The sequence below is a fragment of the Rhinolophus sinicus genome, linkage group LG06 (assembly GCF_036562045.2).
Source record: "Rhinolophus sinicus isolate RSC01 linkage group LG06, ASM3656204v1, whole genome shotgun sequence".
Taxonomy (NCBI): domain Eukaryota; kingdom Metazoa; phylum Chordata; class Mammalia; order Chiroptera; family Rhinolophidae; genus Rhinolophus; species Rhinolophus sinicus.
Window position 1 is genome coordinate 130,939,391 of NC_133756.1, and position 14,578 is coordinate 130,953,968.

At 34.8% G+C, this 14,578-nt stretch overlaps 1 protein-coding gene across 28 annotated transcripts in view; it reads right to left on the reverse strand.

Annotated features, from left to right (window-relative positions):
* Window positions 1–14,578, reverse strand: part of SOX6 (SRY-box transcription factor 6) — a 595,594-nt gene that overhangs the window by 356,209 nt on the left and 224,807 nt on the right. For all 28 annotated transcript variants that reach the window (XM_074336055.1, XM_074336057.1, XM_074336052.1 and 25 more), the window contains one exon: window positions 1,738–1,978. In XM_074336055.1, coding sequence (XP_074192156.1) covers window positions 1,738–1,974 — 237 coding nt within the window. In that variant the 5' untranslated portion in view covers window positions 1,975–1,978. The remainder of the gene's footprint in view (window positions 1–1,737; window positions 1,979–14,578) is intronic.

Below are 14,578 nucleotides of genomic sequence, written 5' to 3' on the forward strand. Positions count from 1 at the left end.
CTACCAAAAAAATCTGAAAACATTTATCCATAAAGATATATGTGTTCCAATGTTCATTGCAGCTTTACTTATGGTGGCCAAGACATAGAAATAACCAGCGTCCTTTGATAGATGATTGGATAAAGAAATTGTGATATATATATATATATATATATAATGGAATACTACTCTGCGATAAGAAAATAGTGCCATTTGTGACAACATGGATGGATCATGAGATTATAATACTAAGCGAAATAAGTCAGACAGAAAGAGTTGAGAAACGTGATTTCACTGATATGTGGTATATAAAACCGAAAACAACAAAGGAACAAGACAAACAAATGAAGAAACAAAAACTCATAGACACAGACAACAGTTTAGTGGTTATCAGAGGGTAGGTAAGGGTGGAGTGGGGGTGGTAGATGAGGGTAAAGGGATCAAATATATGGTGATGAAAGGAGAAATGACTCTGGGTGGTGAACACACCATGTGATATATAGATGACGTATTACAAAATTGTACACCTGAAACCTATGTAACTTTACTAACAATTGTCAACGCAATAAACTTTAATTTAAAAAAAAAGAAAAAAGAAAAACAAACTTTTAGTCTTGCTTTATTATAACTTCTCTCTTCCCTCTATTCAAGGAAAACAAATCTTTCAGTGGATTTAATTTTATATTGATGATACCCTTTGAATCTAAAGTTAGTCTAGAAAAGTCTTATTTTTCTTCCAATCCCCTACATCTCACCTACTGCTCCAGAGCACTAGTTATGTCTACAAAATCATCTGAAAAAGAAAAGTGTATGTATCCATCAATTATGAAATCAAGTCTTTGAATTGGTTTTGAAACATTAAACATAGAGCAGGAATTTAAATATGTTATTAGTAGTAAAGGCATTTTAAAATATTACTTTATTTATTACAAAATAAAACTTTGCCTAATTGCCCACTTAAAATATTTTTCATTAACTTAACCAAAAGTTAATACTAAATATAAAACACAGTTTAAAATTCCTAAGCAAATAAAATATGCTTGGGTTTTTTGGTCACTTCTAGACAGTAAAAAATTGAATATTTTGGCTTAAACTAGACACTGTCACTTGCAATGGTTTCTGTTTTGATGATTAAAGGTGGAATTTAACATGGGAAAGCTGGCTAATACACTGCATGTGTTTGATGTTGTTGTTTCTACCTTTAGGCGAAACGCCTGCAGTCTGATTAAATGATACTTGAGAGCTTTGCATGTCCTTTTGAAATTAATATATGGGCACATAAGTGAGAAAAACATTATTATAAATCAAGAATAACCATTAAAAATGATAAATACCCACCTTCCCTCACTGAAGATGTATTCACTATATGACCTCATTCACATAGACATGTTTGCTCAATACAATTTTTCAATATTAATACACAGTCACACTTTATTTGATCACACCTATTCTGTGCTATTATCAAGTTCACCACCTTAAATTCAGAGACTGAAAGAATAAGATAACGAAATCCCCTCCAAAATTAAATTAAATATCTTCTGGCAAGGTGACCTAATCATGGGCAAAAGCAAAATCAAACCGTTTTCCAGTTTTTCTAAGTGACTAGTATATTAATAATACACATATGGTGGTTGTTTCATGACCTGAACACAAATGACTCTAATGCTAGGCCTTTTGAGTTTTCTTTAAACACCTCTTTGTGATGAGGCCCTACTAACGGCCACACTCAGTGACACGGGCCGCACTGGGAAAGCTCACCATTCTTTGCTGAGACGACAGAACGCTATCCCAGTCGGCATCTTGTTGAATGGTATTGACAAGTGTGGGTAGCTCCTCAGAATGAGGTTTGTTGTGCATTATGGGGTGCAGAGGCAGATGGGAGGCCACATGTTGATCACTGCACTCTTCCTTTTCCCTTGAGGTCAAATCTTGGGTCATCGCTTCCTCTCCATCAGCTGCACAGGCAAATGGAGAGGTGGCTTGCTTGGAAGACATTCTTCTGCAGAAGAAGGAAACAGCAGGGATTAAAAAGGGCTGACAACGACCCAAAAACATAAAATAAAACAAACCATCCCTTACATTTGACTAATTTGGGAAAAAAGGTAAACTCTCTAACTTCAGAGATGTTTATGATCTAAACCACTGAAAAAGGACTCTTATTTCCCCTTTGCTTTTCACTCAGCAAAACTCTTCCCAGTAATGGCTGCCTACTTTCCCTCTTCCCAATCCACACATGAAGTTTCTATGGAATAAGTTTTCGTGATGTAGAGTATATGTCTGTGTGTGTTTTTCTTCCCAGTTCTCCCAACTAGATTATAAACTTCTTGAGAGTAATTTGGTTGGTGGCTAACAATGAAAAAAAAAAAAAAATGAGTGAATGAACTGGCATATGAGCCAGTTTGGAGGATGATTTGTAAGTACAAACATCCAAATTTTGCTTATGCTTATGTAGGAACAAAAGGAGTCTATCTAAGAAAATATAATCAGGAGAGTAAGTAATCTATGATGGAAGTTCTAACCAAATTTGGTCCTGACTTCTTAGTTTACCCCTTGTATTATTTATGAGTGCTAGGCCTAACAGTTTAGTGTCAACGTGATCCTTTTCCAAAGACCTTCAAGCTGTGTGAACTGCTGTAATGTAACTTTTAAGTGACATATTGATTGAGTGGCTGATGATGTTAGATTAGTCTGAAGGCAGTTTTATAACATTTGAAGGAGTATATGAAATAACTATGCCTCTATTTCATATTAGGAAGTACACACAAGATTCAAAGCATTTACTATGAAAATAGTACAATTCCTACACTACATAATAGTTTTAAAACTCTTAAAACAATTACTGAACATTCATCTATGTACCCACAAGTAAACATCAACTACATTCAGCACAAGATATCCATTCTGTGCTTTCATATGCAATCAGAAAATCGGGATTATTAAACAGAATTTCAAAACTCATATAATATCACTTTATCAAGATGATTTTCTCAATAAAGAAAACATTCCAGTAAAACATTTAGAAATAAAACCACCAAACGTTTCAACTTAAAAGAAGAGGCAATTGAGTATTTTTTCTAAAACTTTATGTCATTTTTGGTTTATAGCATCTTTAGCTCTAAAACTGCTGTGTAACGAAAGGAATAAAATCTCCACCTTAATTGCTCTTTAACATTAATTGATTTCATACCATTTTTTAAAAAATGCACAAATCAGTTAACATAGGAAACCACATGAGTATTTTTCAAATTAGCAAATCATTAACTTGCTAGTACTGTTTCTACAGACAAATAAATACTGATTAAAGGGTCTAGAAATCTGAGATTAACAGTTAAATTTACAAATCTGTCACATGCTTTCATGAATATTGCAGTGAAGGAAATATCAAGTGCAAAGAAAAATAATTAAGTTAATTCCAATTTAAACAGTAATTTTTATGTAGCAGCCCATGTTTCACATAGGATTTAACAGCTAATGCTAAATTTCTCACAATTAATGAGGGGGCTCAGATTTAGTATCCTAGAGTGAAAAAAATTAATATAAGATCAGCTAATCTAATTATGCACAATTCTAAATAAAAGTATTACAGGCTTTTGAAGTGCTCTGAAACATATTAAAAGGCTGATACCTACTTATAACAATCATTCTACAAATAATAAAAAATTCATCTATTAGGCTTGATATTAGAAAATAAAATGGGGGAAAGGAAGTACAGAAGAATGTCTCTATTTTCTTTAAGAAGAAAGAGATAACATGTTCTAAAGAGCACTATATCAAAGAAGCAGAAAAGTATATTCTTGACCAATTTGTATCAGTGCTAACCAATGGACAAACGTATACACACCTAGGGAAAACGATACCAAAGGATGTTTCTTTGTCTACAGGAATCACTCTAGAGCTTACTTCACTGGCCTCATAAGTACTATAGTAAAACCAAGCAAATTATAACTGTTCTGCAAGTTTATCAAGAGCTTGCCATAAACAGCAAGAATGTTTTCATAGTTCAGATAATGACAGTACCAATAATGTAATCATTCACATTAAACACAAAAGAGTGAATTTACTGCTGCTTTTTAAAACAGCTAAATACAATTGAAAGTCGTAATCCAAAACTCAGAGAGCCTTTAGCTCCCCAACAAACATCCTCTTATTATAAAGTGACTTGGCTCCTTCTAATAGCAATATCTGTGATTGTTGCTTTAGTATAAATTAATCATGACACAAAACGCAAAAGTCTCTTAAGAATAATTTCAACTATAAACTGCATCAATGAACAATAGTGCACAATCCTAATTAAACACAACCATGCAGCTGTAAAAATAGACTAAATCTGTCCAAAGCTATGAGTTGAGTTTAAAGGCTGGTTTGTTAGAGTGTTTTCTTAAGGAAGGCTGGGCCCTCAGTCTTAATCAGCCAATAAATTATTTCCTGCAATTACATTAAATAGAAAATTATCTTCAAATGGGGAGTGTTAATTGAAAATCAAAATTCAGGGGGAAGTTTAGAAATTACACGCTGAATACAATTAGTGAGGAAAGGCTTCACCCCTACTTCATCAACAGTCTTCTGGTGATTCCTCCAGTGACCATTCAGGAAAGCTACCTATTTATAACATCACACAATTTGTCTTTTATTTTGCACCTACGAAAATCAAGGTTGCAAATAAAAGATAGGCTGCCAAAAAAAAAAAAGCAAGATTAAATCTGACTGTTCATCCTCAGTTCACACCATCATTGGGGAAACATTGGGGAAAAGGAGAGGGGGGAGGTAGGACAATAATGGTTAATAACCGTGAACGTCATACTCAAAGTTGAAAATCCCTGGCTTTAGCAAAAGAATTAATGCCTTTTTGTTCCAAAAATAGTTTTCTATATTACATTTTACTTAAGTTATTTTGTGTTTACTATAGTTCTCAAATATGTTGTTAGCAGAGATAAAAGTGATTTTGTTCTTTCAGCTAAATGTGGCTCCATTCTGGGCATTCCTTCAGATAAAATTGCTGGGATTGTTTCAGGTTTGTTTTTCATTGTTAGTTTTGTTGTTGTTTTTATTTTGGGTGATGGTTTTGTTGTATTTTTTAAAGGAAAGTATACACAATTTATTTTTAATGCACAGTTTATTAAATAAGTCTTAGATTTACTTTGTATTAGATTCGATTTACTGATTATTTTTTGTACAATTACTTCATTAAAGAATCCTCCAATTTACTGATTACATCCTCATTCATTTCATTTCTTTATTTTTAGCTTTCCCTTCTAAAACATTTTACTAGACCAACTAAACAGCATTCTAGAAGCTGCAAAGATACTTGACTTTGGTAATGCCTTTACTATAACCATTACACCATGGCTCCCCGCTTTTAGAAACTCATAAATCAAATATACACTGGTTTTAATATTTTATAATGGTACATGGAATGCTTACTTTTATTTTAATGTTCATATCAGTCATTTTCCATTACAAAAAATTTCACACACACCCCCGTGTATTAGAACAGTATCTTACTTTAGCTGCTGCCATATATAACTAAAGAAGCAAAAGAATCAAAATCCTTGTGAAAATGGTCAATTTCTATGTGACTTGACTTTGTTTTATTTTTGCACTATTATAACTTAAAAATCATTCCAATGAATTGTTTTTTTAATTTGTATTTTTTTTTTAAATCTCCCTAGTTATACCCCCTGAAAACAGGAGCTTATAATGGAAGTGCTGACACAACCCTAACGAAAGCAGCGCAAATGTTGCCGCTATAATACACAAAATCAAGTTCTATTATTCTAAACTATCCTCGCTCATGGGATTTTTCTTTACTGTGCTCCCAGCCAAACTGCTGAAGCATGAAAAATTTAAATGCAATCAAATGCGCCCAATTCTACTTTACTAGAACAAGTGTCTACAGTGGTACAATCTTAAAAGGAGATGCAACAGATTTGTTTGGTGTTTTTTTTTTAACTGTTTATTTATAATACAGTGCATTGGAGATAAAATAAAAGAGGAAATTACACTCACATGGTACCAGTGTATTGACTACACAGAGTACATTATAATCAGAGAGAAAAACTACATTGTCAACTTATCACATTGGTTAAACAAGATGGTTTTCTGGGGCATAGCTATTATCAAGTAAAACCTCTGAAGAGAATTACATATCTTTGGGACACATAAAACTAAATTCCCATCATGTGTTCCCTGAGTTTGAAATGTCTCTGCCCAGCAGATCAAGTGAATTCCCAGCATGCCAGGCCATTGGAAAGAACTTGAGGGCTTAGGAGTTGGGGGAATGAGATTGTCAGAGATAAAGTCTCCTGTAATTGACAATGTTTTCTAGGAAGTCAGTAAGAGTGCCTCTGCCTCTAGAAAGAGGATAATTATTTTACTCCAAAAACCCAGTATAAAATCTGAATGGTTAGGCCATTACAAACCTACTCAGGCAGTAAATTTACTTTATGTCCTTTAAGAAGAAATAAAGATTAGCTGGTCCAAGACTTTATAAAAAGGTGAGGAATGGGTATCTACACATTAAGTCCTCTACCTCAGAAAATATAGTTTCTAAAACTTTAAACCTTTCTTATTTGATGTTTTTTTATTAAAAATGGTTATTTATATATGTTTAAAAGTTAGGATTATTTTAAAACAAGTTTCTCACAAGGCATAACCACTCAAAAATTACTTTTTTTTTTTCTTTACTATTGTTGGAAAGAATCCATCTCTCAACTATCGTTTGGGACTTCCGTAACGATCCAAAGGAGCCACTGAATTTATTAAAACAATATTTTTAATCTGATTTTTTAAATGTTTTCATTACTTCTAAGATTATTATCAAATGGCATTCACTTTTTGGGTGTGTTACATTTATTCAAAAGGAGCCCTGTTTTGAACATAAAGCGACATTTTAATAGTTGGTTTACTTAAAGAAAAAATTAAAAATTCAGGCCAACATTCAATTTATTTTTGCAACTGAGCCCCAGGCTACCAAGGTAGACTTATTGCAGTCAGATAATTCACTGTTAATTTAATGTTGCAATTGATCTGATACTGAGAAATAAACAACTAATTTTCCAAAAATATAACACAGTGCCTCTCATTTTAAGGAGCATGAGTAACAGATATGTTCAGCTGCCAAAATGCACAATACCCAGGAACACCTACCTACAAAGGACACCAGTCCACCCAGCCTAGGGCAAAGAATGATTTGAAAACCTTCCTGTACCTCTAATTCCCACGTTTAAGGATATGGGGGGAGGCTGGGGGGAGGGACCTTGATTCCAGACATTAAAATGAAGACATCCCTTTTAAAACTTTTCCTGCTTCATTTGAATAAAGCCTGTGGGTTGTTATTGATTCCTTGTATTGTTTTATCCAGCACTCTCTCCTCTCCCCCCTCTAACTTCCCTAGGCTCCAGCCAGGTTTTTCTCTCTCTCTCATCTGTTTCATAAGCAAATGACAAAATTTAGTGACAAAGAAGGTAACTGCTTTCAAAGCGACCTTGGAGAGTTAAAAACCAATCTTTTAAAGCCTGTATGTACTGGCTCTTTCAAAACACATATGGTAACATATGCAGATCTAATGTCTGTTAGAAGAAGACTCACTGATCTTAGATAGCTGTCAAATCAATAGAGACGAGGCAAGTGAAACATGCTGGAAGCCCTTGAAGTATGTCTAAGAAGTGGCTTAAATTAATGAATTTTGACTTATCTACGGCTTCTACTTTTTCACACCAAAGCACCAAAATTGTCTCCAAAGGCCTTCTGAGGTTCTTACAAAACAGGGACTACCTGGAACAGATTCTTCTCAAGTCATCAAAGTTTGTGTTTCTACAGTTTATATTTAGCTGACAATATTGCTGTCACTTTATATAGCTTAACACTGTTCTTTGGACTAGAGCTCATATGTCTTGGAATGCTTTGACTCATGAATTGTTTCTCCTGATAATGTTACATCACGTAACCACCTCTGTCTAATTGGTTAGTATCTGCTGGAAGAGGCAGGCAACGAGCCTAACGACGGGCCTGCCTGCCTGACTGCCTATGGAAAACCTATAATTATTACATGTGTCCCTGAGTATCCAGTTTCTTCCCAGGATCAAAACAACTTGTCTTCGTGTAACCTCTCCCTATACGCTTGGTCTCATAGAAACAATAGTGAATTTTTCTCACAGATTATCTACCAGTAACGTGTTGGGAATCTTTGCTTTGGAAAGCCAGGTCCAAAACACATAAATAAAATCAGTCACTTAACAATAAGGGCAACACCAAACAATAGCTACTATAAATATACACTAACTTAGCGGATTTTAATCAAGCACAATGACTACAGCTCAACTGAAAGAACTCAATGTGGCTTGAGAGAAAGAAAGCTGTCTAAAACAAGAGAATGTATTTATATATGTACACTTTGAGTCTCCTCTTCACATGGAATGAGAACCATAATTGTCAAAGTGAATACCAAACATGTCTTTGTCAGCTTGAAATCAACCCACTACTGTGGAAGCCCAATTATAGTAAATCTTATCCAATTATTAATAAAGATTATAAACCAGAGCAATAACTTCTCAGAGAGAAAAGGTAGGAAGTTGTCACTGTATACTTTTCCATTACAACCTTTTTTTTTTTTTCACTTTTTAGCATTGCCAGGGGAAAAAAAAAGAAAATTGATACTATATAGACTGTTTCAAAAAATAGAGGCTCACACATGGTGACGGTGAACAAAATTATATAAAGAAGCTAAGATCTGAGGTTCTCCTTTAGCTAAATAAAGCAATCCAGCAATCCCTCTCTTTCATGTCATGAAATAGGGTATAAATTTCAGGTTACTATCAAATACGAGGAGGAAGGGTTAGAAGGGAAAGAAGGGGGAGAGGCCAGGGGAGGGGGAGAGGAAAGAGGAGGGGGAGGGGCCGAAGGGAAAGGGGAGGAGAGAAACAACTGTGGCTTTGCAGTTCATTTTCAGTTTGTCTACTTAATGAAAACCTCATTGTACAACCCTGAAAACCATTTCCAGCAGGCAAAGTATTTCTGATTCAGCAGAGGTTACACAAGCATCAAAGCAGTTAAATATAGGTGCCAAGCCGCATTGCCAGGAGCTCTTAGTACTGTGAGTTAGTGTTACCTGACAGCTTAGTGAATATAAAATTACTTGTTTCTCCAATTGAAGACAATCAAATTGTCACCTTCCATTGTAATAATGCACAACTAGTGATCAGCAAAGTGCAAACATAATTACCATGAAGAAAACAAAAAATCAAATCTAAATCTCTCCACAGAGTAAACACATCTATCTGGCTTCCCCCAAAAAGGAGTGCATTTTAATCCCGAATGCTATGATGCAATGTTTATGTTATTTAACAGTAAGATTTATTAGTCTTACATTAAATTAAAATGAAAAACAACAAGAAAGACCAATTCATAAAAAGTGAATACAAATACCAATAAGAGCACTACAACTTTCCAGACAGGGTACAAGCCCTGCAAATTATATCACTGCCATTTGGCCTGAAAATGTTAAGTGTATGTCAGCAGTACATCCATTATAAAAACCACGCTTTCAGAGCTTTCTTTCTAGACTGGAAACCTTTCTGAAGGTTGAAAATACAGGTAGGATTCCACCTCAAAAGCTTTTGTCTTAATTTTTCCTTAAAAGAAAAGCATTATTCTTTATTTTTGTCTTCTAAAGTAGCTTGTATTTTCAAGGTTGAAAATTCACCTCACAAAATTGATTTAGTATCTCTACCCAAGTTTAGGAAAATAATCAAGCCTAGGGTACATGTCCACAAGTATTGAGACACTCAGCATCTGGAATTCTTGTCCAAATTTGGTGGCCAGATTGGCCCACAATCAAAGTGATTTCAGTAACCCAAAGCTAAGTTAGTATTAAAGCACTGAAAATTTGACATGGTTCTCGAATACCCTGAAGATTCCAAAGACATAAATATAGATGTTGCTCCAAACAAACTGCTTTTAGTAAAGTGATTTTATATGTAACTCAAAATTTAAAGCATTCAGATTTACATCACTTCTTCCAATATAGCAAAAACTATCTTTCCTAGTCTCAAAACACTCGTAACATAAGGGTTTTCTTCTTTCATCAATAACATCTTTTTATCAGAAAAGTATATCATACTTATAGTTAATGCCTGATATTCCATTTTTACCTGATATCTCTGTTCTAAACAATATCATTTATAATCCTCTAACAACAATAAATAAATGGATCAGGCAAAGGAGAGGGGGAAGAACTGCACAGAGTGAAAGTAGAAGGAATTAGGGACCATCAGCAACATCAGATTCCCCGAGTTTGAATCTTTGCCTATAAATTCACACATTTGCAATTGGATATATCATTCCTAAGAATCCTTTATAAATCTGAATTGGCCAATCAATCTTACATTGCAGTTCTATGCCTCCATTTTACTAGGGAAAGGTAATTTTTTTTTAAGACAAGGTTAGATGAAGACACTGGGTTGAGTTTGTGGTTAAAGCAGAAGCAGAATTAGGATTGGAGAAACAGGAAGAAGGGAAAATCCAATCTAGTTGGAAGCCTTGTGGTAATTTGAGATAAATTTCATATCATTAAGAGAAGTCTTGATATGAGAAATACAACTGTTTTAGGAAAGGATCTTTTTCCTTCATCTTGACAACTTTCAAGTAACATAATAAAGTTTTATTTCAAGAGACCCTATTTATAAGCTTAACACAATAAAAACCTCCCAGTAAAGGGGATGTGATCAGTAGTTTTCTAACTTCGATGATGGGTAAGTTAATACACTCCTAAATTTATGCCCCTACAAAATGTTCCTTACAATATAGTAATAATAAAAAGTGTCAGCAAGAGGGGAAAAAAAGGAAATCTGTTGTCAAAAAATGTCTTCCAGACCCAGGGATATAGTGCCATAAGCTTACAGTAAGTGGAAGAAAAATATAAAACATTAAAAGGTTTTGTGTTACATATAAAAAAGAAGCTTATTCTATATATTCCATGAGGATAGGGATCATATCTGTCTTGTTCATTCCTGGATCCTCCAGTCCCAGTTTGGACACAACACATTGCAGACAATCAATAATATTGGAAAGAGAGAAGAAAAATCAGACAGAAGAGATGAGCAAATAGTTGAGTTTTTTTTAAAAGTTAAGGTGAATAGATAATCACAGAAAATACCACATGGTAATGCTACCAACCTAAACATTATTCTTTCTATTTTATTCTTTCTACCAAACATCTCATTCCCTAACATCTAAATCATATGATTTTTACATCTATATCCCCAACACTGAGCTCTCTCTCATTTCCCTGAAATACAACAATCCTCAAATGACTGCTAGATATTTATACCAAGATGTACTCTACTATGTCATATTCAACAAAGTTAAAATTAGATTCATCGTTATTTTCCTCAGCACCCGCCCTCATTCATTCACACCCAGAAGAGCACCCTCCTCAGAATCACCAAAGTGTAAAACATCAACCTTGTATCCATCTCCTCTTTTTAATCTTGCTTCCCATGGCCAGCCTGTCTTTAAGCTCCACCAACTCTTCCTTAATAACGTTCCTCAAGCTTGTACCTTCTTACCGTACTCACAATCACCCTAGTACAAGGCTTTATTACACTTCATACCTAGACTCTTGCAACAGACTCTAAACTGGTTTCCCTCATCTCAGTATCTGCCCCCTCGAATCAATCTCACTGCCACTCCCCTTATCGGGCCACTCTTGATCAAGAAAAATCAGTGGCTTTCCTCTGATGGTGGAAAAAGCCCAAACTCCTGGCTCTGGCATTCAAGACCCTCCATCCAGATCCAACCAATCTTTCTCAACTTATCTTCTGGTCGTCTACACTTTAACCTTCTACTCTAACTAGCCTGATATACTCAGACCTCATTTATTGCTGCCTCCCAGCCTTTGCTCTGTCTGTCTCTCTCTGTTCCTTTCACGTTGCTTTCTTATCACTAAGAAACCAACGAAGACTATTCCAGGGAACTAAGATCCACGCCTCTTTTAATCACTTGCAATAAGTGCTCTGAAAATTTATTTTTTATATTACTCATTCAACACTTAATGCCTATTTTTTTAAGTGTATGATACCATGATATTTTTATAAGTAATCCCAACCAGAGTACAAATTTTTCAAGAACAAGAACAAAATCTTAGGCTTTGCTGTATTCCCACAGGACCTAGAACAATATTTTGCACAAAGAAAACAATAAATATTGGCCCAATTATTTAAACAGTATTAAATGAACAGGCAGAAATAAATGTAGGGTATTATACTGAACCAGAGGATTTAAAGTAAATCTGCACATCATTTAGTTTTCCAGGACTATCTCTTCTCCCACCTCTTGGACAATTACATTCATTTCATAATTTAAAAGTTCTACATATTCTACGGCCAAACAAAAATCATCAATCATTATTGTTATAAACATTTAAAAGATGGATAGATGAATGAACAGACAGGTGAATGGATGGATATAGATGAATGTATGGATGGGTGAATGTTGGAGAGACAGTTGAAAACAACACATAAATAGTAGAAAGTACCAGTTCCTATGCTGAGCACAGATGCATGTGTTATTTCATTTAGTTCAAAAACAACTCTAGGTGTTAGATCGTATCATTAGCCCTGTTTTACAGATAAGAAAACCATGGAAATAATTATTTGAAAGACAAAATTAAAACTTGCCTAAGGTCATAGCTAGTAAATACAGAGGCAGAATTTAAACTCAGGTGGTCTAACTCCAGGGATGATGCTATTTGAACTAATGGCAACTGATAGTAGGTCGAAATTAAATAGATTATTAACTATTTTCAATTATCATCTGAATTTTACTTTACTAATTATACACATCCTGTATAATTTTATTTTTAATATTCCAGTTAGTCGAGATACTCATTTACTCCAAGCTAGTCAAAAGATTTGCTAGCTTTATTTTTTCCTTCCTTTCTACTTTTAGGGTTGGAGGTTATTTAATTACTGGTTAACAACTATAAAGACAGGAGTGGGGAGGGAGAGGGAGAGGGAGAGGGAGAGGGAGAGGGGGGGGGAGAGAGAGAGAGAGAGAGAGAGAGAGAGAGAGAGAGAGAAAAGAGCAGGTAATCCTTTAAACCAACTAATTTGACAGTGTAACAACAAAATTGGTTACAGAGGTAAAGCTATTGGCAGACAGGCCCCAGGTGTTCACTGTAGTTTTTATACAGTAAATTCTATAACAAATATTTGTTGGTTGTTAACTATCCATGCTTTCCCTAGCAAGCTCTTTCTGGTTAGCCTAAATGATCAACACTTAACTATATTCTTACACAGACAATTGTGAGATAAGATAAGAATGTCACTGCCTGTTCATTTCAAGGTCCAGAGAAGTATGAGATCCCATTTCTACCTCCCAGCTCTTCTTACCAGAGAAGCCACAAAAGAAGCCTCAGATACAACTGAAGCTGTTTCACTACAAAAGTCAGTGTTGAGGACAGCCTTGAGGGAAAACAAGAAGTGCTTGAGCAGTATATATTTAACACACCACCCATCTAGAGTTCATTTCAGGAAATGCAGAGTAATTTAGATGTCCTCTTAAAATCTGACTACCATGTAACATTACCCTAACTTCTGGGGGGAAAACAAAACAGAAAAGACTCATATGCAAGGGCATGCATTTTCTTAAATTGTCTGTGAAAGATAAAGAAAGGTTTTCACCACTAAGCCAAAATTTTACATGTTTTATATACACACCAAACAGCCTAGTTTCAAAAAAAACTAAAGTGCTCCTATCTTGTAGCTCTGCCTCTCTCCCTCCACTATCCCTCCCCCTTCCTTATAGTAATAGCTTTAATTTTCTCACTTGGGTTTGCTGGTCACATATTATCATAAATAGTTCCAGTAGAGCATGAAAACCCAATTGTTTCCATTAATCATTGCACAGAATTGTTTGAGTTACCATTGTAAAAGACAAGTATTGCTCTTCTTTACCAAGACCCTGTGTGCACACCTATCAAGCCACAGAATTCCTAGTTTCCCCAAGCTTTCTTACGGAAAGAATCCTGCATTATTTATCCAGTCCTATCTTTTCTCACATGAGCAACACCTCACAATTGCCCCAAATTGTAAAACTTTTACAATTATCATGCCTAATCTATGATTTTTTTATTTAAAAAATTTCTTCAAAAGTAAATCTTTTACTGGCATCCATGGTGCCTAGAACTGGAAAACTGCTCAGTCTTAACAAAATCTACTTCCAGAAGGAAAAGTGTGGGGCACTGAAAACGTTTAAGGTAGGGATTTAAATCGCAGACCTCTCATTTATTAGATCTGTGAACTCGAGGAATTACTTAACTCTCAGTGTCCCCATCTGTAAAATTAGAGACAGCAAATCTTCTTTGAAGAGTTGTTGTGAAGGTGAAATTAATGTATGTGTGAGTACTTAGTATTTGGTAAGTACTTAAAATGCTAACTTCTTTTAAATAAAACTTCACAGAAAAATTGTTTGAATCAAACAAGGCCCAAAAATTCTTACAGAGAGAGATTTTGAATTTTTGCAAATCACAATAAATAAAAGATCCATGGAATAGCTGTCCAGTGGCAACCCATGAACCCACAGTGAGTGGCCCAGGGACTAG